Genomic DNA, 20,820 nt, shown 5'->3' with positions numbered 1-20,820 from the left:
AATCCTGACTGGCGGAATCGATATACGTCAGCAAAGGCTCTGACCTCAGTTCGGCGGCTGAATCCATTTATGTAAAAAAAAAAAAAACCATCCTTGGTGGACGCATGCGCGGAGCAGTCGCTATGCTCACCAGCCCTGGGAGAAAATGAGGAATCGCTTTCGCCGAGAGATACGCCGAGGCGCTATGACAGACACGGCATAACAGAGCCCCGCCCCTTACGGTGCGTGATGGTGACGCCCAACGCCCCTTGTTGGCAAAGGGCCCGCTTTCTGAAGGTTTTCTGATACGGTATCCAACAGGAACGCGCGCAGTGGGTCCCCGCCCCCACCCCGCCAACGGGTTCTGGTTCGCACGTGCAGTTAGCAGAAACGGCCCCGCCCCCGTCATGCGTGGCAAAAGCATGAAAATACAAAGTTACTTAAAATGAACATACGCCAACACCGCGTTAAATAGGCTCCCTTTCATAGAAATAATAATGCTGCTCTGTTTAAAAAAGCTTTACAATAAAGGATCCACATTTCTCACCCTCCCCAAAAAATCTGGTCACCTTGCTTAAGTTATAAACGTCCTTTGGTTCAGAGTTTTGAGAGGGGGCCACTCTTCCATCGTCTCCCAAGGGAAACGGATGCCAACTATTGTTGGTAGCAGCATATCAAAGAACTGGTTTATCTATCTGGCATGCCCTACTATCCATAGATGGCTAACTCAGGAAGGACAAGTTTAAGTACGTCCTTTTAAAAATATCCACTGGACACAATACATTTATTGTTTTCTATCCAAGATGATAGTTTCCCGCCCCGCCCCCCCTTTCCTTTAAGTAAATGCTTATTTTTAACCTTATTTTTTACTTGCTTAGCGTGCCAAACCAGATCACTTAAGTAGGTGAAATGTTGCTTCGTAAGTGTTGGGACAGGATTAGACCGGGAACTGACAGAAGCACCGAGTTTCCAAAAGCACGTTTATAATATATTCACAAGCAATTCTTTATTGGGTTTAACAGCGATTTGCAGTTAGTTCACACCCGCTTTTTTGATAGCTAGACGCTTGATTTAAAAAACAAAAAAACCAGCGACCCTTAAGCATAATATACGTAGGTGGTTCGCAAATAAAATTAAAACCCTCATAGTTCATTCTTAAAGATTAAAGCGAGATGACGCACATCAACATTTGATGGGGCAAACCGCTTTCGTTCTCACACTTAAGAGGTCAACATACCATTTCCTTTCTGCTTATCTATTTCATAAAACATATGCACCGCTGAATCGTAAAAAAACCCCAAAAACTTTAAAGCGGTTTACCAAAGACAAATCATTAAAAGTAAGACAAATTTCCAACCCTGCTTTAAAACAAACAAAACAAAATACTAAAACAGATTACAAGTCTAAAACCCCTACTGGACAATTGCTCTAAAGCTCTGAATCGAAAGGAAACCTCTCCAACCCCGCCTGCGCCCTACAGACGTGCAGTACCCTCCCTCCACCTCTGCACTCACTGGCGCACGCATGGTTTCACTACCTGGACTCACAGTGGGCGGGGTCTTATAAATGCCCCGGAAGCGGAAGTGCGCGCGGGGTGTTTCCCCCCCTTTTGTGTGAGAGAGGCTGTTAACTTCGCAAGCTCCGTGTAGTGGTGACGTGACATTCTTCCCGGTTATGCTGGGGGAGACTGGAGGGGACGGTGCTCGTTACCGGTGCTGGGCCTGAGTTAACGGCTTCGTGAGGGCTTCCTGTCGCGCGGCTCTCGTCGCGGGGCCGGGCCGGGCCAGGCCGCCGCCGCTTTAGAGGCAAAAGGAGGGGGGAAGCCGCTGTTCTGGGTGAGTCTTGCGATGGGGCGGGTGGCTGCAGCGCTTGGGTGCGAATAAAAACTTCGCGCTCCTTTCTGGGTTCTGCCCAGCTGTTGCCCTGGATCTCTCCAAACTTCAGGGCTGTGGGCAGCTTGGCTTGGGAGGAGATCGCCGGGTGGCGTGTTGGTGAGGTGAAAATTGCTTTTGCGGCGAAGGCAAAAATTGCTCAGTCCGAATCGGGCGAGACGGTTGTTGCTTAAGCCCTCGGCGGCCTTGCTGTATAATCTCGAAGCTTTTCTCCGTATGTAATCCCACATGCTCATTATTTTTCATTCCGCGCGATGTAGGGCTGTGCTATTAAATGCAAAACAGATTCTGAGCCTCCATTCAGATTAACTACGACATAGTTCAAAGGACCACATTAAAAAAAAACCTGAGTGAAAGTGCAAAGTACAACACAAATGCTCATTTTTTTAACAAAAATTATTCAGTTGGGAAATTTGTGTGTGCAGTGTCTTCCCGGTGACCTTTTAAAAATATATTATCACTTGTGAAATGCAGCAGTATATAGGTTTAAACCATCTTGAGAAATGTTACATGTGAAGTGGCCCCGAGTTGTTTGGTGTATTTGATCAGCTGTTAAAATTTTTGAGCTACAGTTTCAGTTTTCTTGTTACCTGTGAAATCTTTGGCTAGTTCAACTAAAAAAATCCTGTATGTGTGTAGATTATTTAAAACACTTCAATTTTCTATCAAATCTGTGACTCCAAGGCTGCTCGCAAGATATAATAAAAGCAATCTGTTTACAGTGGGGGGGAAAATAGTTTAGCCACTGGTAGTGCAGTTGTAAATGAGGTTGCTTATAATTACACCCCTCTAAGTTTGTTGGAACATACCTTCTACTAAGTGTTTTTAAGATTGTAATCCAAGAGTATAGTACTGTAAATAATTCCAGGTCTCCTCTTTTATTCTGGGAACACTTGCGCTCTTTTAGTTTGCAATAGTATGCTAATACTTACCTACTAAAAGTAACAACCCCATCTTTAGTACCTTTTTTGGGAGCTCCAGTGTGGTGCCAGCAGGTGCAACAGAATTTTCCTCCCTCCACATATGCTCCCCCCCCCCCCAGAGAGAGTGCTCTGGGGCAAGCTGTAGGTGGGGCGGAGATAAGTCCCATTTTCACAAGCAGACATCCATTGTGTAAGTGGGACACTATAATTAGATATCACTTTTGCAGGTATCAGGAGGTGTCAATCAGGGAACTAAGTCATAAAGAATTATTGTGATCCATGGAGGTTGTTGCTGGTTCTTTTCAGTAGAAGGTATAGTTGGCAGGTGCCAAACTAGCTACCTGGAGGTAAAAGTAGAGATGAACTGGGAGCTTTGCTTCCTTCTGCATTGACATATTTTGCCACTTCAACCATATGTTTCCCTCATGAGTTGAACAAGTTGAGATGATCTGCGCTAGAGGTAAGGTTGCACATTTTTTTACCTTTCGGTTTCAATTTCTGCTACTGGTGATAAGGGACTCTTCTTACAAATACCGTTCTGAACTATTGAGGAAATGCAAGTATTACTGGTTTTTAAACATTTTTGTGGAGTCCATTTCTACCCTCTGGTGAACTTGTGCTCCCTGTCCCCTCCCTAGTGCCAAGATTAAAAGGAAGGTGTGGTTTGGCTCCGTGGTTGCTGAAGCTTGTTATACTCTTTCCTACAAAGGAGTATGGCAGGTGCTTCCTTGGCTGTTTTGAGGCCAATGGGTCTGGAGCACCACAAATGCACAGCCAGACTTAAGGCCACAGTTTTTGGCTTATCTAGCAAAACTCTGTAAACAAAGGCTGGTTACCAATCCCAGCCAGTTTTTATGTTTTCTGCTTATACAGTTAGCATAGACTAGTTTCTTTGATTTTTCATAATAAATGTTATTGAAAAGACTCTAAAAACCGCACCAAAATATTGCTTAATTCAAATGGTTAAAAAACCCCGACATTGCTGTTATATATTTTAAATTAAGCAACTAAAATTGAATCAAATTTGTATGTACTTTTATACACAAGATAAAAGAAATAAGTTAAAGTAAGATACAGTTGCAGTAAACCTAATTTAATGAGTTTGTTTTAGGTTATGAAATGTTTCCCATTATCTCTGCTAATGTCTGCCATTTGAAGCAGGATGTTTAGCCTTTAATTAGAAAGTCCAAAAAAAATCTTACCTTTGGCTACTATTTCATACACAATAACTTGGGAGTAACTCTTAGCTCAATATAACAAGACTTACTTGTGGCAAAATATGCAGATAATTAAGGTAATACAGAATGAAGACGTTGACCTAGTCTGTGGCAGCTGTGAAAATGGCAAATTCCACACCAGGGATAATTATACATATACAAATATTTGGTGTGATCACATTTGAAACACTGTGTACAGTTCTGCTTGCCTCACTTCAAAATGGAGATTGTAGAACTGGAAAAGTTTTGAAACAAAAACAAGAGGGTGGAGCAACTCCCCTATGAAGAAAGGCTGCGGTACATGAGACTTTTTGGTTTAGAGAAAAGGCAGGCAAGAGGTGACATGATAGTTTATAAAATGATGCATCACCTAAAGAAAATGGATAGAAAAAAAGGTTTCTTCCTCTCTGATAATACTAGAACTTGTTGACATTAAAGGAAGCTGAATATTGGACGATTCAGGACAGGTAAAAGAAATTACTGCCTCATGCAGCACATAGTTTATCTATGGAACTTACTCTCACATGAGGAAGTGATGACCACCAACTTGCATGGCCTTAAAGGAGAGTTAGAGAAATTGATGAAATATAAGGGTATCAGTTGCTACTAGCCTTGATGGTTGTGCTCTGCCTCCATGGTTGGAAACAATAATGCTTCTGAATACCAGTTGCTGGAAACTGCAGGAAGGGAAAGTGCTCTTTTATGGATTTTCCACTGGCAACTGTTTGGCCACTGTGGGAACAGGATGCTGGACTAGATGGGGCATTGGCCCGATCCAGCAAGCACTTAATGTACTTTGGCGTGAGTAATTTGATTGCTCAGGTTAATTTGTGGGTTGTGTTAACTTATCTTGAAAATTGATATAGTTGTAACATTGGGCTTTGCCTGTAGTAGATTTGAATACTTGATGCATAATCCAGAACTTGTTTAATGCTATTACCTTTCTCACAGCTTGTCTCCATAGTCCATCATTTATCTAGTAAAGCAGAGTAACCTAGATACCTTTCGTTTTTTCCTTTCTTAAGATTTGATTCCTCTCACATTACCTGTTCTCAGAAATGAATATAGTCTTTTAGCTGAGGCACAACACAGGTTGGGTTGGGGTCCAAAGAACTGCATTTATTCCTGTGTGCCCACAAAGGCTTTAGGTATGTTTCTGCAATAGCATTTCCTAATGCTGCAAACCACTTTCGAAATAGAGGAAGCTCTCAGAGTAGTCTGATCTTTATGCAGGTGGGGTCCTGCTGTTGAAAGGAAAGATACAAATCCCACTTTAATATGATCACAGCCTTTGGATCCATGCAGAATAATCTGCTTTCTAAAGAATACTAGTTGACTTTGGGGGGGAAATAGTTAGAAAATGTTCAAGAAAGTTAAATGCATTTCAAATGTTCGCTACAGTCCCATCCATGTATATTCAGAATTCAGCCTAACTGATTTCAGTGGGACTTGCAGGGAGTAAGTGTTTATAGGTTTGCAGCCTAAACGTTCTTGATCCGGTTATTATGGAAGGTTTATCTTTTGACAAATGGAAGCTTAGGAAACTCAACAGAACTTATCTTTCTATGCAGCTATAAATTTTATATAAATGTTGAAGCATATTTGCATAATTTAACATGCAAAATATGATGGCTGTAATTATTCAACATATTAACTCTGAAAAAATCAAACTATATTAGTAGGAAAAATTTTCAGAGCATGTTTCTAGCTCAGTACCTTGTTGATTACCTTTGTTCTTTTGTACCACATCTTTAAAAAAATCTTCATGTTCTACTTCTAAAAATATTTTTATATTCATAATACTGAAAGTTTAGCTCACACGAGGGACAGTATGTCATTGATATTTTAATGTTTCTTTTACAGATCATATTTGAGTTGTCTTTGAAGTTGCCAAAATGGTTTTAGCAGATCTTGGGAGGAAAATAACCTCAGCATTGCGCTCTCTGAGCAATGCTACAATTATCAATGAAGAGGTACGTAGCATTTCCATATGTGTTGTAATGGTTGTAGTTAACTAGAAGGTAAGAATTATCTCTTCACAATCAAATTTGGCTTTGGAAGAAAATGGCCCAAGCTTAAAGTAATAAGGTTAAATTTGTACATACTGTATCATGAAACATGTGAGAGCTGCTTAAAACATACACTGTGGCAGCTGTGGCAATTAATTAACTGAGACTTAATTTGTATTGTTGGAATGGTTGGACGACAACTTTCTACTACAAATGTAATTTACTTTGAAATACTGGATTAACAAAATTTAGGACGTTAACATTTTCTGAATTGTCTTTGTTTTCTCCTTACAAGGTTTTAAATGCTATGTTAAAAGAAGTATGTACAGCATTACTGGAAGCTGATGTGAACATTAAGTTAGTGAAACAGCTGAGAGAAAATGTCAAGTAAGTGACCCAACCAAGATAACATAAAGATGTACATTTCTCTCCAGGGATTATCTTTCTGTTTGCTTGTGCCTTGAGAGGGCCATGTGTGACTTCTTCATACTACTTAATTAATACCCAACTTAAATCAGTTCAATTTCTAGTTTCAGAGGAATAACTGATATCTCAATAAGTGCTCTTCTGACATAGCTTATCTGCCCCACATAAATTGAAGTACTGCACAGTCCTTGTAAAAATATGGGGTATTATACAACTCTGCCCATATGAAAATGGAACAGACTTCCTCTTGTGCAGCAATACTTCTCCATCCTCTCCTCCCCCTAGTGCACCCTCAAAATCTGCTCCAGAGAGTTGGAGCGTTGGGGGTGATGGGCCTCCAGAGCAGATTTAGAATGTGAATGTGTGGCTGCAGAGGTGGTGCCAGGGAGAAGTCTTGTTCCACAAGTAGAAGTTTGCCTTTTGAATTGTGCCTATAGTAACTCTGTTATAAGTAGTCCTAACATCCAGGACCTTCAGAATAATGCAAGATACAGCACTTCTTTAACAAATTGATTGCTGGGAGGGAAGGGTAGGAGACATGAGTAGCTGTATGTACTTCTGGGCAAGCTGCCAAGACCGAACTGAAATAGCAAGCTGGAATCCTGCTTGCAATGAAATTTACTTGGTGCATGGAATACGTATGACTGACATATGAAAGGTGTTAGTTGTTTTATATGTGGATGAGCAAAACACTATTCTGAATACACAAATGTTTTTGCACAAAAGCATAGTATATTGATTATCTGTCCATCTTTACTTGATTAACATTAATGTTGTTGTTCTATTATTTATTATATTTGTTATTCACAAAGCGACATGCATTCAAGCCAGTTCAAACAAACGCAAATAATAATCTAAAAACAGTTATATGGATAAAGCATAGGTCTTACAGATCCCACCCCACAAAAAGGGGTCAAAAATGCCTGAAAATGAGTAAAGAGGAAAGTCTTTGCCTAGTGCCTAAAAATAGATAAACATGACACCAGGCATGCCTCCCTGTAAAAGCCACCACTGAAAAGGCCTGTTCTTATGTTGCCATTCTTCATGCCTCCCGCAGAGTGGGCACATGATGAGTAGCTATTACTGAAAATCGTAGGGAGAGGGGGTCTTTGAGTAAGTTTGATAACTCCATGCTCCTAAACATGCTCTTGGATTCAATTCCCATTGAATTCAACATAACATTTCTGTTGTATTGCTTTTGATTTTGTATTGCTCATTTCCTGTTTGAACTATAGATCTGCTATTGATCTTGAAGAAATGGCTTCTGGCCTAAATAAAAGGAAAATGATTCAACATGCTGTCTTTAAAGAACTTGTTAAGGTAAAATATATTAAATAGTAGTACAGTTGGTTTTTCTAATCCATATGTTGCTTGCTTTAATACAGCCTAGCACTCTAGGCTTCCTTCTTTTTCTGATCAAACATTCCTTGTTTCTACCTCACATTCTCATATGAACATTGTTGCCACATTTCTATATGAATATTGAGTGACCATTGCCACTCTAATTGTAGGTATGTGCAATCTTGCTAAGACATTGTCAGGGGACTGCCATCGGAACAGGGGAGGGGGGCAGGGGGATACAGAGAGCCTCCGATGCTTCTGAGGAGCAGCTCCTCGTCCAGTGGTGGGGAAAGCCACACCTCCAGTAGAGCAGAGAGGGAAGGGGGCAGCCAAGCGAGGGAAGGGCTCAAAGATGCTGCTGAGAGCCCAAGCGCCTCACCTAACCTGGCTGACCACTTCCGTCGCCCAGCCTGCGCAGAGGGGTGAAACCCAAGGAGGGGAGGCAGAGATTTGGGGTGTCTAAGTTTTTATTTTGGAGGAGAAGCTGGAAGAGGCCACTCCCGGATTTTGCAAGTGACTAAGACGGACATGAACTTGTTGGTTCTGCACTGTAAATAGTTTGCACCAATGAAACCTGTAAAAGACAGGTCGGAGTCCTGCCTGGTTACTCATGAGCAACCACCACCCGCATCTGACAGACATAAAACAACAATGGTTATGGGACATCTTTATACTACAATGCAGATTTTATTCTTACTCATTTTACATATTTCTTTCTACTGCAGAAATCTTAAGCTTTGTGTTACATGTGGTACAATAATCTGTTGAGTGGAGTAGGTTGTTAGCCAGCATTGGCGAGATCTACCCTTTATACAGTTGACAGTGGCTCAAATTAATACCAAACCAAAGTTTGTGCTACCTCAGTTTTAGTGTGGTGGTTATATTGACAAAACTCTAGTTACAGCAATTGCTCTGCTTCTGGAGTCCATTGTGCACAGAAGCAACAGTGTTTAGCAGGTGCGGAGGAAAGACAAATGGTTCTAATCAGTGGCTTGCCTGCACATTTGGGAGTTGAAATTATGGCTGGTTGACTTCCAGACTATGATTAGCTTGAACTGTGATTTAGTGCGATGTCTAAAAGGAGCAACAGTGTAGTTTAAATGAATAACTGGATTTTATACCAATTGTATAGCTAGAATACCCCAATTGAGAGTACTGCAAAAGCAGGTGTATGTGCTGTTCACCTGACTTCACAGTGGGGTGATGATTGTAGGGACATTAGTGCACCATGCTTGCAAAGAAACACTGCTTCAAAGACTTCAAGCCCGTTTTCTCCAGGGATTGGTGGAGTGTTAGTCTCACAGCTGATCCTGCTGTGTCTCTACCATCTCTGCATGTGATGTCATATATGGAGAGAAGGAGGGGTGAGGTGGGGAATGTGACCTTGTGGGAGAAATTGGGACCTGTGCTGGGTCAGAGTTTACCCACCCCTGTCTTAATGACTGTAAGGATGGTCTTGTTAAACTTGTTCACTGGCACTGGTCTGATAGGTAATTGGAGAGGTTTTGAGTGGCACAGAACTGGGCAATGTCACCATTTACTGATATAGGATACCATTGTTTTACTTTGATTTCCAAGTATCTTAATTTCTCATTTCCAAAGTTAAGAGAGAGCATCCATGATGTTGGGAAAATATATTAAACCTTCAAACAAAACTGCACACTGAAAATCTTGTGTGTTACTGTGATTCTGAAGCTTTGCTTTGTAGCGCACATGTATACTTTTTGCTTTATAGCTCGTAGATCCTGGAGTAAAAGCCTGGACACCAACAAAAGGAAAACAGAATATCATAATGTTTGTAGGGCTGCAAGGAAGTGGCAAAACAACATCATGTTCAAAGGTAATTTGCATTCTTCATAATATTTAATATAGACTGTTTGCTTTCAGATAGACATTTGTGACTATGAACAAAACTGAACTAAATTTTAGGGGAATATTCAGGTGTTACGAGGCAAAATCTTTCTTGTATAAAGAATCTAGACCTTCTGGTCCATGAACAGAAAGGCTTCTTTCATTTCCAAAAGGAATGCTGATCAAGTGGAAGCTTCTTACTGAAGAGGGGAAGACATGACATTCATCAGTTTCCAACATCTCTTTGCAGCCACTAGAACGACTATTACCATTTAAGAAGGTCTATTAGCACTGGAGTGGCATCTAGTTAGTGTGTTCCTTTCTGGTCAAGGATGGATCTAATCCTATCATTGCAGGAGATCATAAAATGAAGGTCACTGTTTTGTCGTCATTTTATAGAGTCTACATCTTGTACATAGCCATACCTTGACAAGACTTCAAAATAGTGGCATATAGTGCAAGCCACCTGTCACTGCATGACAGTAAAACTTCACTGTAAATGTCATATAAAGGCAGCAGAACCCATATCTTCTGCAGCTCAGGGTTCTGCCCTAAGAGCTTACAAAATGTAAGCGAGTCTGAAATGAAAGAACCTTACTGTTCTCATGCACCATATTGATTAGCCTTAATTGCTGCTTGTGCCACAAGGCCCATTTTGGTCTTCCTATTGGGCACTGAAAAATAATGAAAACACAATGTAATGTTCTTGAGAGTTCTTAATACTAAACTTGACATTATCATTACATCTTTGGATTTTTTATTAACAGTTGGCATACTACTACCAGAGGAAAGGCTGGAAGACATGCTTGATATGTGCAGATACTTACAGAGCAGGTAAAATACTTTCCCCCAGCGATTCCATTTTCAGTAGGTGTGCATATTCTACATGGCTAACAAATACTGTCTGAATTCTACAGGTGCTTTTGACCAGTTAAAACAGAATGCTACAAAAGCAAGAATTCCATTCTATGGCAGGTATGTATCTTTAACTAAGTTCTGTTGCAAAAATTATTTTATCAGATTTTGAAATGATATTTGAAGAACAATATTAGTCAATGTACTGCCCCCAAGATGAAGTTGTTTCAAGAGTCATCCCTGACTCTTGGCTATGTTGGCTGAGGCTGATGGCCACAACATCTGGAGGGCATTTTTTAAATATAAAGCTAGAATTTAAGTATTTCACTCTTTCTGATTTTTAAAGTACTTTTCATGGCCGTGAGAGAAACTTAGTAACTTGGTTTGAAATGAGTTTGAAAACATTTGATCATGCACAGAAAATTTGCAGACTCTTAGTGTCATAGGAAATAGTCTAGAATAGCAGTGGTTGGTGAAGCAGTTCACGTGTGGAAGCAGTGAGCTGCTTCAGTGAGGCAATGCAGGGCCAAGGAAGCCCTTCCTTACTAAGTGTTGGGCTGTGTCAGCACCATGCAAGCAGGCTGCTGATAGCAACAGTTTATGCTGTCTGCTTGACAACTACATACTTGCACTGTGGCTGCTGGGACATCTGCTGACTATAGGAAGGAGGAACTCTTCCCCCTCCCCTTAATTGCACGCAGTGATAGTGGGTGTTTCCTGCCAGAGAACTATCTCGTTGAAATCTGCTTGGTAACATTGTCCGTGTAACTGAAGCATGTGTGTTCCTGTTGGAACAGTTACACAGAAATGGATCCTGTGATCATTGCATCTGAAGGTGTTGAAAAATTTAAGAATGAAAACTTTGAAATAATAATTGTCGACACAAGTGGTCGTCACAAGCAGGAAGACTCACTCTTTGAAGAAATGTTACAAGTTGCCAATGCCATAGTAAGTATTATACACAATAGCTTTATTTTTGACAACTGTGCTGAAAGTAGTCATGCTGAAATCCTGAAGTATGTACTGCCTTCTCAAAATGAATCCCTAGATTCAGTGGGGTTACTCTTTAAGTGTTCACAGGATTGCAAATTTTGGGTCTGTGCATAACATAGGGCAAATAATCATGAACAATTTTTGCTTTTTGGGTCAGGGACTGTTTTGAAGGGCCCAACTCAAAGTGCTGGTTTTGAGCTATAAAGCTTTAAATGGCCCAGGACCACAATATTTCAAGGACTGCCTCTTTCCATATGAACCTACCCAGACCTTCAGATCAATTTCTGAGGCCTTTCATGTGCCTTCTCCACGAGAGGTCTGGAGGGTGGCGATACGAGAACGGGCCTTTTCTGTAGTGGCTCCCCGTCTGCGGAATGCTCTCCCCAGGGAGGTTCGCCTGGCGCCTTCATTATATACCTTTAGGTGGCAGGCAAAAATGTTCCTTTTTAACCAGGCCTTTGGTTGACTGGGTCCTATCCTTTTAAAATGTGTTGGGGTTGGTGGTTATTGCGTTGCTTTTGTTTTTATTTCGATTAAATATTTTGTGGTTTTATATTTTGATTTTATCCTGTGAACCGCCCTGAGGCCGGATTTAGGACAGTATGCAAATTTAATAAATAATAGTAATAATAATGGAAGGAGTCATAAAATGGAGTCCCTCAACTTGGACTCTCTTTAATGATCCAGATCTAATACAGAGCTAAATAGACTGATGCCGGGCTATATTTATGGAGACTATTACCAATATGTCTGGTATATGTTGCAGATGCATGATTTTAATGGCAAAATAATCCTATTAGTCATGCTGAACCAGCTTTTGAGGGCACTGTAAACCTCCCAACTTTTAAAAGTTCAAAATTTTAGGAAATTTTAAACTGGGCCCCCATATTAAAATTAAAATCAGAATAATTGTTGGTTATAAGTAATTATTAGCATTGTGTAGTACTGCGAATGATTTGTCTTCTCCTTTGATAACATGCAAAAATGGTAAAACACTTTCCTGCATGTTTTCTTTATACTTGCTGATATGAAAGCAGTTTGAAAGAGAGAAATTAATTATTTGCTCTTGCTTGTGTAAATACTTACAGCAACCAGACAATATTGTTTATGTGATGGATGCCTCTATTGGTCAAGCCTGTGAAGCTCAAGCAAAGGCTTTCAAAGATAAAGTTGATGTTGCTTCTGTGATTGTAACAAAACTGGATGGCCATGCAAAGGGAGGTGGGGCACTCAGTGCGTAAGTATATTTTCACTTAATTATGGAGCTAGGTAGCACTTCAGTGACTGTAAATAGCTGAGTACAGTAAAACTGTTCAGAAAGTAATGCTAATCCTTTGCTTTGGTAATATTATTTTGAAGAACTTTATTTTCCCTCAAGGGGAAATAAATCATTAAGAGTAATTGCCACCTCTTGTTACATTGGGGTGTGCATGTTTGGCTCTATGCTAAACAGTCTCTAATAATGTGGAATCCATTTTCTAAGCAGCAGAATCCAGTGACTTAAATATTGTGATGAGGCTACTTTACCTGTTCTTTAAGCATAAATAAATTTAAGTGGGCTTATGCTGTATCCACTGTGATTTGGCTCATAATTTTTAATGACGTTTTTCAAATTCAGAATGATAAATTTTATTTAAAATCCCTCTTGCACACTAGAATGCTCTGTGTTGAATTGACTTACAGTTGGCTTTGTCCTTCATTGCAGAGTGGCTGCCACTAAAAGTCCAATAATTTTTATTGGTACTGGAGAACATATAGATGACTTTGAACCTTTTAAAACACAACCCTTCATCAGCAAGCTTCTTGGTATGTATTAATTGCCGATAGAACAAAAAAAAAAAACCACCTCTCTAAAAATATATTCTTCAGTGTGTTCAGATTATTTAAAAATCTCATATGGTTTTTATTTTAGTTCCTGAAGATGCCTTTTTGTATTACAGGTATGGGAGATATTGAAGGACTGATAGATAAAGTAAATGAATTGAAATTGGATGACAATGAGGCACTCATAGAGAAATTAAAACATGGTAAGCTGTGCCAAAAGTATTACTAATACGCAATGTAACAGCTCAAAAACCTATTCATAAGTGTGTTTTGGAATGATTGAGTGTAGCAACCTATTTTTTTTTAATGTAACTATTTATTGTTGACTCCCACTTCTTTTGCCCTTCAGGTCAATTTACTTTAAGAGATATGTATGAACAGTTCCAAAACATCATGAAAATGGGACCCTTCAGTCAAATCTTGGTAACTATGGCTGAAACTTGTTTTCTTTTGCAATCTGATAAGATTCTTTTTTCTCCTAAGTTCAGAAAATTCTGCACTAAAACATTAAAATTCAGTCTGAAAAATGCTACATATATTTGAAAATGGCATTTAATATTTACTTATAACTGTTGTAGGGTATGATCCCAGGTTTCGGAACAGATTTTATGAGTAAAGGCAACGAACAGGAATCAATGGCAAGGCTAAAGAAACTGATGACAATAATGGACAGTATGAATGATCAAGGTAAAATTTCCTGCAGTTGAGCAACTGAGTGACCAATGTGTTGAAGTGTACTTACTACATTGAATAAAAGCCTAAATGAATTATACCTAATCTTTACTGTTTATAAAACTAAAATACCAAGCTATTAGTATAGAATTTTGAGTGGTTGCCCTTCTAAAAAACCTGTAATTGACTCATCAGCATTTTAACAGTGCACAATAAATTGTTTATTTTCCCATGGCTTCTCTAATGTAGAACTTGATAGTACAGATGGGGCCAAAGTTTTCAGTAAACAACCAGGAAGAATCCAAAGAGTAGCAAGAGGTTCTGGTGTTTCAACTAGAGATGTTCAAGAACTCCTGACACAGTACACAAAATTTGCACAAATGGTGAAAAAGATGGGAGGCATAAAAGGACTTTTCAAAGGTGAGAATAATTAAAGTTGCATGGATTTCATGTTCTCCAATTTAATCAGTTGCGTAACTTTAGAAGCCCCAATTCTGGACCAATTGTAAAAACAAATAATGTTTTGTGCATATGAATTCCCATGTTAAAAATAGATTACATGAGCATCACTATGTAGAGAAGCAGTATGTAAATTTGGTCTTCAAACATCATTCTCATAGACATTTCCTGAAAAAGACACAAACAGTATGTTTCTACTTCCCTCGGAATCACGCCAGAGAATTGTGTTTGACCCTGTTTAAGAGATGAAGCTGAAACATGTGGTAGAGATAATAGGTCTTGATTGTGTCTCTGAAAAGAAAGCAGACTTTTCTAATGAGACTATGATTCATTGTTTTGTTTAATAAATTTGTATACCAACCTGCAGCCGAAGATCACAGGGCAGTTCACTGATATGGTCTTGGATTCAAATGTCATATTTTTCCATGCTGTGGAGGCTCAATGTTCTCTTTGCTTAAAAGTGTTCCAAACTGTGGGGGAAAGGAGCAATCTATAGACAATCAAATAAGTTTTAACAGTGTTGTACAAGCCAGACAGTCAATCCAGTTCTCTAGAGTGAATAAGCATGATTTCTAGCAAAAGTGAGATTACTGACTTTTCTTGTGCACATCTCTAAAATACACAACTGCCAGCACACTAAGAGGATAAACACCATGTAATGTTTCTGATGGGTTTGTCATTTCCCTCTCCCCTCCTCCTGTTTTTCCACCCCTTTAAGGAGGTGATATGTCAAAGAACGTAAATCCATCCCAGATGGCAAAATTGAACCAACAGATGGCAAAGATGATGGATCCCAGAGTTCTTCATCATATGGGTAATGGTTATTTCCCCCCTCTGCTTACTGTAGGAGGCTAACAAAATAGGTACACCATGTAATTTAACAACTCTATTTTAATTCTCGTAATTGCATATTGTCCAATGCTGAAGTCTAACTTGCCTTGGAAAGCAACTGTCTTGATAAGAATTCTAAAGTACTTACAGGCCTATGGTTATGTGGTTATGTTTCAAAATTTAAAGGACAGTTCAATTGTTATTGCCAAATTTCAGTTTCTCTGCAAAAGGAATGATGGAAGTTATCTATCAGTAGCATATTGGTGCAGGATATCAGTGCTGAGGACACCTTGTGGGGTTCAAACAGTTTGAAACTGAATTTTTCCTCTTAAAACAAATTGGAGCAGGAGTAGACAGCTATTGCCTTCCATAAATTTTTAATAGAGCTCAAGTACTTTAGCAACTGTTAAATGAGAGCTTGTGCTACCAGCATTAGCACACACCTATGCTTAATACATTTTATTCTGTTCTGTCAAAGCTATTCCTTCTATGCTGTATGCCCTGTGGAATCTTCATTCTTTTTTGTCTTTGAAGAGCAATACATATCACAGCATGCTATGAAAAGTCGCCTGTTTGCAATATGACACAAAGGGCTTCTGTTGGTTAAATGCTAGCCAAAAGTTACATTGCACACACTGAACTAATTGTGCGACTCTTTGGATTCCAGTTGACCGGTTCTTATATAAATGTTCCATCTTACTAGCATTTTTCCAAACTGTAATGTTGAAGTGTCCATATTTAATATTCCTCTTTTATTCCAGGTGGCATGGCAGGACTGCAGTCAATGATGCGGCAGTTTCAACAAGGTGCTGCTGGAAATATGAAAGGCATGATGGGATTCAATAACATGTAAAAAGCCTTAATAAACTGACTTAACCATTTGCTGGAACATCACTAAAAGAATGAGATCTCCTTTTTTTACAGTGAAGGAGAATGTTAATGCAACAAGTGATGCTTTTGAAACTTCAATCTGAGAGTTTCTAGATTTATTTCTAGAAAGTGGTTATATTTTTGCTTAAATTGGTTCTTTTCTGTTTTAATTTTGATGTTACATGGAGAATTAAGTTAAAAATCAAATAATGTACAAATTTAATATTTAGAGGAACTTTTTAATTGCCTCATGGCAGCCGTTATATTTGTAAACAATTCAGAACTTTGGTTAATACCAATATGTCACAAATACACTGTAAAATAAAGTGGTTGTAAATTTAAGAGTTGGGGTTTCTTTGTGACTTTGCACTGGACTTCAGAAGTAAGCTGCTTGTAAGGGAAGTATTGCCAGTGTTTAACTTTAGAGTGTATTGAAGTGTTCCTGGATGGTTTTTCTTGATTCAAATATTTACTTTGGACAAAGATTGCTCAATGGAGAGATTCTGTCTGGAAACGAATCTCTACTATTTTTCCAGTTCTGTGCAGCAGATCCAAGAACTTTCCAAAATGTCAAGAGCCATGTCACCTAGAAACGTTGATGTGTCTCTTTCACTTTGGCATTCTTTTGGAGGTAACTACTTTTCCAGTTGATATTTCATGCTACCTTTTCCAGAGCTTTTCTCACTGGCATCTTAAGGCCCCAAACCAATTATAGACAAAGATCTAATAATGCCTGTGTGCCTCTTGAAGCTGTTTTTTCTGTCAGAGGCGGCTCCAGTTTTCTGAGCCAACTGGTTAAAATGGTGGGAGGCTTCCAGTAGGTGGGGGTTGGGGCACAGCAAACGTGTGGCACTCGAGGGCCTGCACCAGTTTAAGCTCTACATAATAAAAGTGCTGATCAACAGGTTTTTAAGTCAATTAACAAGCCTCATTACTATATTCAGTTAATTTGAAGCACAATCTCAGCCTAACTACCCAGCTAATTATACTAATACCTGGATAGATGTTGTCTATCAACACCCTGCCTTAGATACAGAGATTCACGCATGAGCAAGCACCACTTTTAGCTTGGTGGTCCTGCTGGTTTCCTCCAAGTCCCCTGACTGGCTGTAGCCCCCTGTGCCTCATTCCATATCTTTTCAGAGGATCCATCAGTCCTTAGAAGTGGGTTTTAGACTGCATAGGGGTCTGCTGTATAAGAGGGGGACAATAAAGCCCCACGATCTCTAAATTAGCACATTTTCAGATTTTTAAAATAAAAAGCTAAGTGATTTTATGTCACTTTTTCCATGGACTATGCTGCATAACCTACTAATTTGTCACACTTGTGGCTGTTCCGTTGTGGTTTAAGTAGGATTCATACAAAAACAAATGTTATGCCCAAAGAGTGACAGGGAAAAAAAGAGGTTTAGTTAGCACAATTAATCAAGTCTCAATAAATATTTCCAGAGTTAGCTGATTGATAGTCAAAGGGGGGGGGGGAATCAAACATTAAGTTTTCAGCATATATCCCACATTTCCCCACTTTTAAATCTTAGCTTTTACCTTGATGCAAATGTTTAGCAAAGACTATCGCAGGAGCACATCTGTAGTGATCAACTGGTGAAGCAGAAACTACCAAACCTATTGTGAATCGAACTACTTTTGCTACTATGTGGGAGGGGGTTGTGGTGGAAACAGTTGCTATAAGAACTACAGAAGATTAACACTACATACAGTACTTTGTGGTATGAATACAGAAAATATTTTGTGACAGTAGGATTCCCATACCTAAATACATTTAGCCTTAGTGTGTGGAAAATGAGATAAGTTCTGTTCTAAGCTGGTTAGGGACTAATTTTTCTGTCTTCTTTCATCTTTGCTAACGAATCCACAAAATTAAGCAAGAAGGCACAATCCTCCTGAAGAGTTGTCATCTGCAATCCTCCAACCGCTGGGCTCACTGGAAGTCAAACCTTTACATTTTGTGCAGAAAAACTACATGTGTAAAGCAAATTTGTGTTAGTACACATGTACCCCAACTTGCCTACAATGAGTTCAAGGTGTAGTATACATACTTCTCCCCCTCATTTTGTCCTCATGACAACCCTGTGAGGCACATGAGACTGAGAAACAGTGACTGGCCCAAGGTGAGCTTCATGGCTAAATTGAATGACTTTGAAGAAAGATAAAGGGTTGAAGCTCAGTAGGAGAACAGAGGTTTTGCATGCAAAAGGTCCAAGGCTCAATCTTGTGTCTCTAGGAAGGGCTGCAAAATATTCCTGCCTGAAATTATGGGCACCCACTGTTAGTGTAGAAAATACTGAATAAAACTGTTCAGTGATTTGAGTCAGTAGAAGGCTGCTTTTTCTGTCTCAATCCTGTTTAGCAACTGTTGCATTAAAACTGCCATTTCATGTACCTAATGAAATAGCCTATTTTCCCAGAAAGCTACTTTATAATACAGGCACCACCGCGCTGTTTATGTGGGGGTTAGGATCGGAGACACCACACTGATCAGTGAAATCGCTTATAATTGAGTCCCATTGGGAAAAGCCTGCAAACACCCCATTCTGCCCCACCCCACCCCTATTCCGTCCTTTTAATGGTGCACAAAACTTTCCTTAGCCCCATAAGAATCTATTCTGCTATTCTTTGCTTCTGCCCACAGCCACTTTTTCCATATTGAAAGATGTCTGAAGGATGATGAGGCATATCTTACACAAATAATTTATACAGTGGTACCTTGCAAGACGAATGCCTCGCAAGACAAAAAACTTGCTAGACAAAAGGGTTTTTTGTTTTTTGAGCTGCTTCGCAAGACGATTTTCCATATGGGCTTGCTTCGCAAGATGGAAACGTCTTGCAAGTTTGTTTCCTTTTTCTTAACACCGTTAATACAGTTGCGACTTGACTTCGAGGAGCAACTCATAGAACGCGGTGTGGTAGCCTTTTTTTAGGTTTTTAAAGACTTTGGTGATTTTTGAAGCTTTTCCAAAACTTTCCTGACACCGTGCTTCGCAAGACAAAAAAAATCGCAAGACGAAAAAACTCACGGAACGAATTAATTCCGTCTTGCGAGGCACCACTGTATTTATTTTTTACTACTATGTACCGTAATTCCTTCCCTCCTCCCAGAGAACTCTGAGCTATTTAGCTTACTGAAGTGCTGAACATTCTATATTTATCATTACATTTATATGCCACCTTTCCCTCTAAGGAGCTCAGCCTGATTCTCTCTTCCCCATTTTCTCCTCACATCAACTCTGAGGTAGATTCAGGTAGGTAGCCATGTTGGTCTGACACAGTCAAAATTAAAAAATTGCCCAGTAGCACCTTAGAGACCAACTAGGTTTGTTCTGGGTATAAACTTTCATGTGCATGCACACTTCTTCAGATCTGGAGAAGTGTGCATGCACATAAAAGCTTATACCCAGAACAAACTTAGTTGGTCTCTAAGGTGCTACTGGACCTTACTGGTGCTACTTTTTTGATTTCTGAACTAGGTTAGACTGAGAGACAGCGTCTGGCCCAAGTTCACTTAGTGAGTGTCATAGCTGAGGACTCAAAGCCTGGTCTCCCAAGGTCATAGTCCCAGCGCTCCAGCCATCGTGCGACACTTGGCTCTCCAACCCCCCCCCCAACGTTTCCCTTTAAGATCCCTAACCTTGGTTCCCCAAACTACCAACTCCACAGTATCCTTGGAATGCATGTGACTGTCCAAAAATCATAGAATTGTAATTCCCTATAATTCTTTTGGGAATTATAGGGACCGGACTACCTAAATTGTTTAGAAATTTGTTTATGTATGCGACTACGGCAGCAAAAATACTACTTGTCCCAAAATGGAAAGAAGCAGAAGTCTCAGGAAAGTAGGAATGGATACAAAAACTTACGGAATATGCAGAAATGGTGAAACTTACCGGAAGAACAAGAAATCAAGATAACAAGCTTTTTTAAAAAAATAAAATAATTTAAATTGTTTATTGAATACTTACAGATAAATTGCAAACAGATAAAAACATTGGCAGGATTATTGTAATAACCTGTAGTTTCATAAGAGTATATATTTAAAATAGATAATTAAATGAGCAAATGAATTTGGGTATGCAGACGGTATTAAAAAATAATTTTAAGGAACTGCATAGAGGGGTAAGGAAGTCAAACTTTGAAATGTTAAAATGATTGTAAAATTAATGAATGTATAAATTTGAAAAGTATAAAAACTTTATTTAAAAAAATCATAAAATTGTAGAGTTGCAAGGTATCATGGGGTGGGGTGGCCATATGCCTGGGCGGAAAGCACTTAAATGTCTGGGAAAATCAGGAAGTATGGCAACCCATGTCAGAAGCATATATTCTGGCGAATTTCCTTAAAAATAACTCATTTTTAAAATTTTATTTTTAGATTTAGCTCAACAACTTTGTTGCGTCCAGATTTTCATTTTTTGAAGTATGGCAACCCTACGGGGTGTGGTGGTGTTTCATCTAGTCCAATCCCCTTGCAATGTAGAAACTGCAACTTTAAAAATCCATGATATGACCATCCAACCCTTCAAGCAAATAGTCTATATAGCAGTGATGGCCAAATGTGGTCCTCCAGCTGTTTTGGGAACTACAATTCCCATCATCCCTGACCACTGGTTCTGTTAGCTAAGTATGATGGGAGTTGTAGTCCAAAAACAGCTGGAGGGCCATC

At 39.4% G+C, this 20,820-nt stretch overlaps 1 protein-coding gene and 1 long non-coding RNA gene across 4 annotated transcripts; one reads left to right on the top strand and one right to left on the bottom strand.

Moving 5' to 3' along the window:
* The first annotated feature begins 87 nt into the window (after positions 1-87).
* SRP54 (signal recognition particle 54) lies at positions 88-16,484 on the top strand. 3 transcript variants are annotated; one of them, XM_081209206.1, is made up of 16 exons: positions 88-221; positions 5,875-5,984; positions 6,316-6,407; positions 7,682-7,766; positions 9,523-9,627; positions 10,406-10,472; positions 10,556-10,613; positions 11,291-11,441; positions 12,575-12,723; positions 13,192-13,292; positions 13,427-13,513; positions 13,660-13,733; positions 13,889-13,997; positions 14,232-14,402; positions 15,160-15,255; positions 16,034-16,484. In XM_081209206.1, the coding sequence occupies exons 2-16, from the start codon at positions 5,907-5,909 to the stop codon at positions 16,123-16,125; spliced, it is 1,515 nt and encodes a 504-aa protein (XP_081065332.1). In that variant the 5' UTR covers positions 88-221; positions 5,875-5,906; the 3' UTR covers positions 16,126-16,484. The 3 variants fall into 3 exon arrangements, with proteins under 3 accessions (XP_081065332.1, XP_081065331.1, XP_081065333.1); XM_081209205.1 differs by lacking the exon at positions 88-221 and adding an exon at positions 1,562-1,814; XM_081209207.1 differs by lacking the exon at positions 88-221 and adding an exon at positions 3,293-3,350.
* Positions 14,761-16,058, bottom strand: LOC308596315. The gene is made up of 2 exons (XR_014012459.1): positions 15,973-16,058; positions 14,761-14,911 (listed from the first exon to the last, which is right to left on the bottom strand). It is a non-coding gene; the product is annotated as an uncharacterized lncRNA (long non-coding RNA).
* Positions 16,485-20,820: the final 4,336 nt, after the last annotated feature.

The sequence above is a fragment of the Podarcis bocagei genome (assembly GCF_964188305.1).
Source record: "Podarcis bocagei genome assembly, chromosome: 1".
Lineage (NCBI taxonomy): Eukaryota > Metazoa > Chordata > Lepidosauria > Squamata > Lacertidae > Podarcis > Podarcis bocagei.
The sequence above is the reverse complement of the archived record's forward strand: the minus strand, read 5'-3'. Positions and strand labels throughout refer to the sequence as shown.

Excerpts from the sequence above, each read along its gene's own strand:
- SRP54 (XM_081209206.1), top strand. The coding sequence starts at position 5,907 with ATGGTTTTAGCAGATCTTGGGAGGAAAATAACCTCAGCATTGCGCTCT. Across the intron at positions 6,408-7,681 it reads CAGCTGAGAGAAAATGTCAA|ATCTGCTATTGATCTTGAAG; the intron begins GTAAGTGACCCA and ends TTTGAACTATAG. Across the intron at positions 11,442-12,574 it reads TACAAGTTGCCAATGCCATA|CAACCAGACAATATTGTTTA; the intron begins GTAAGTATTATA and ends AAATACTTACAG.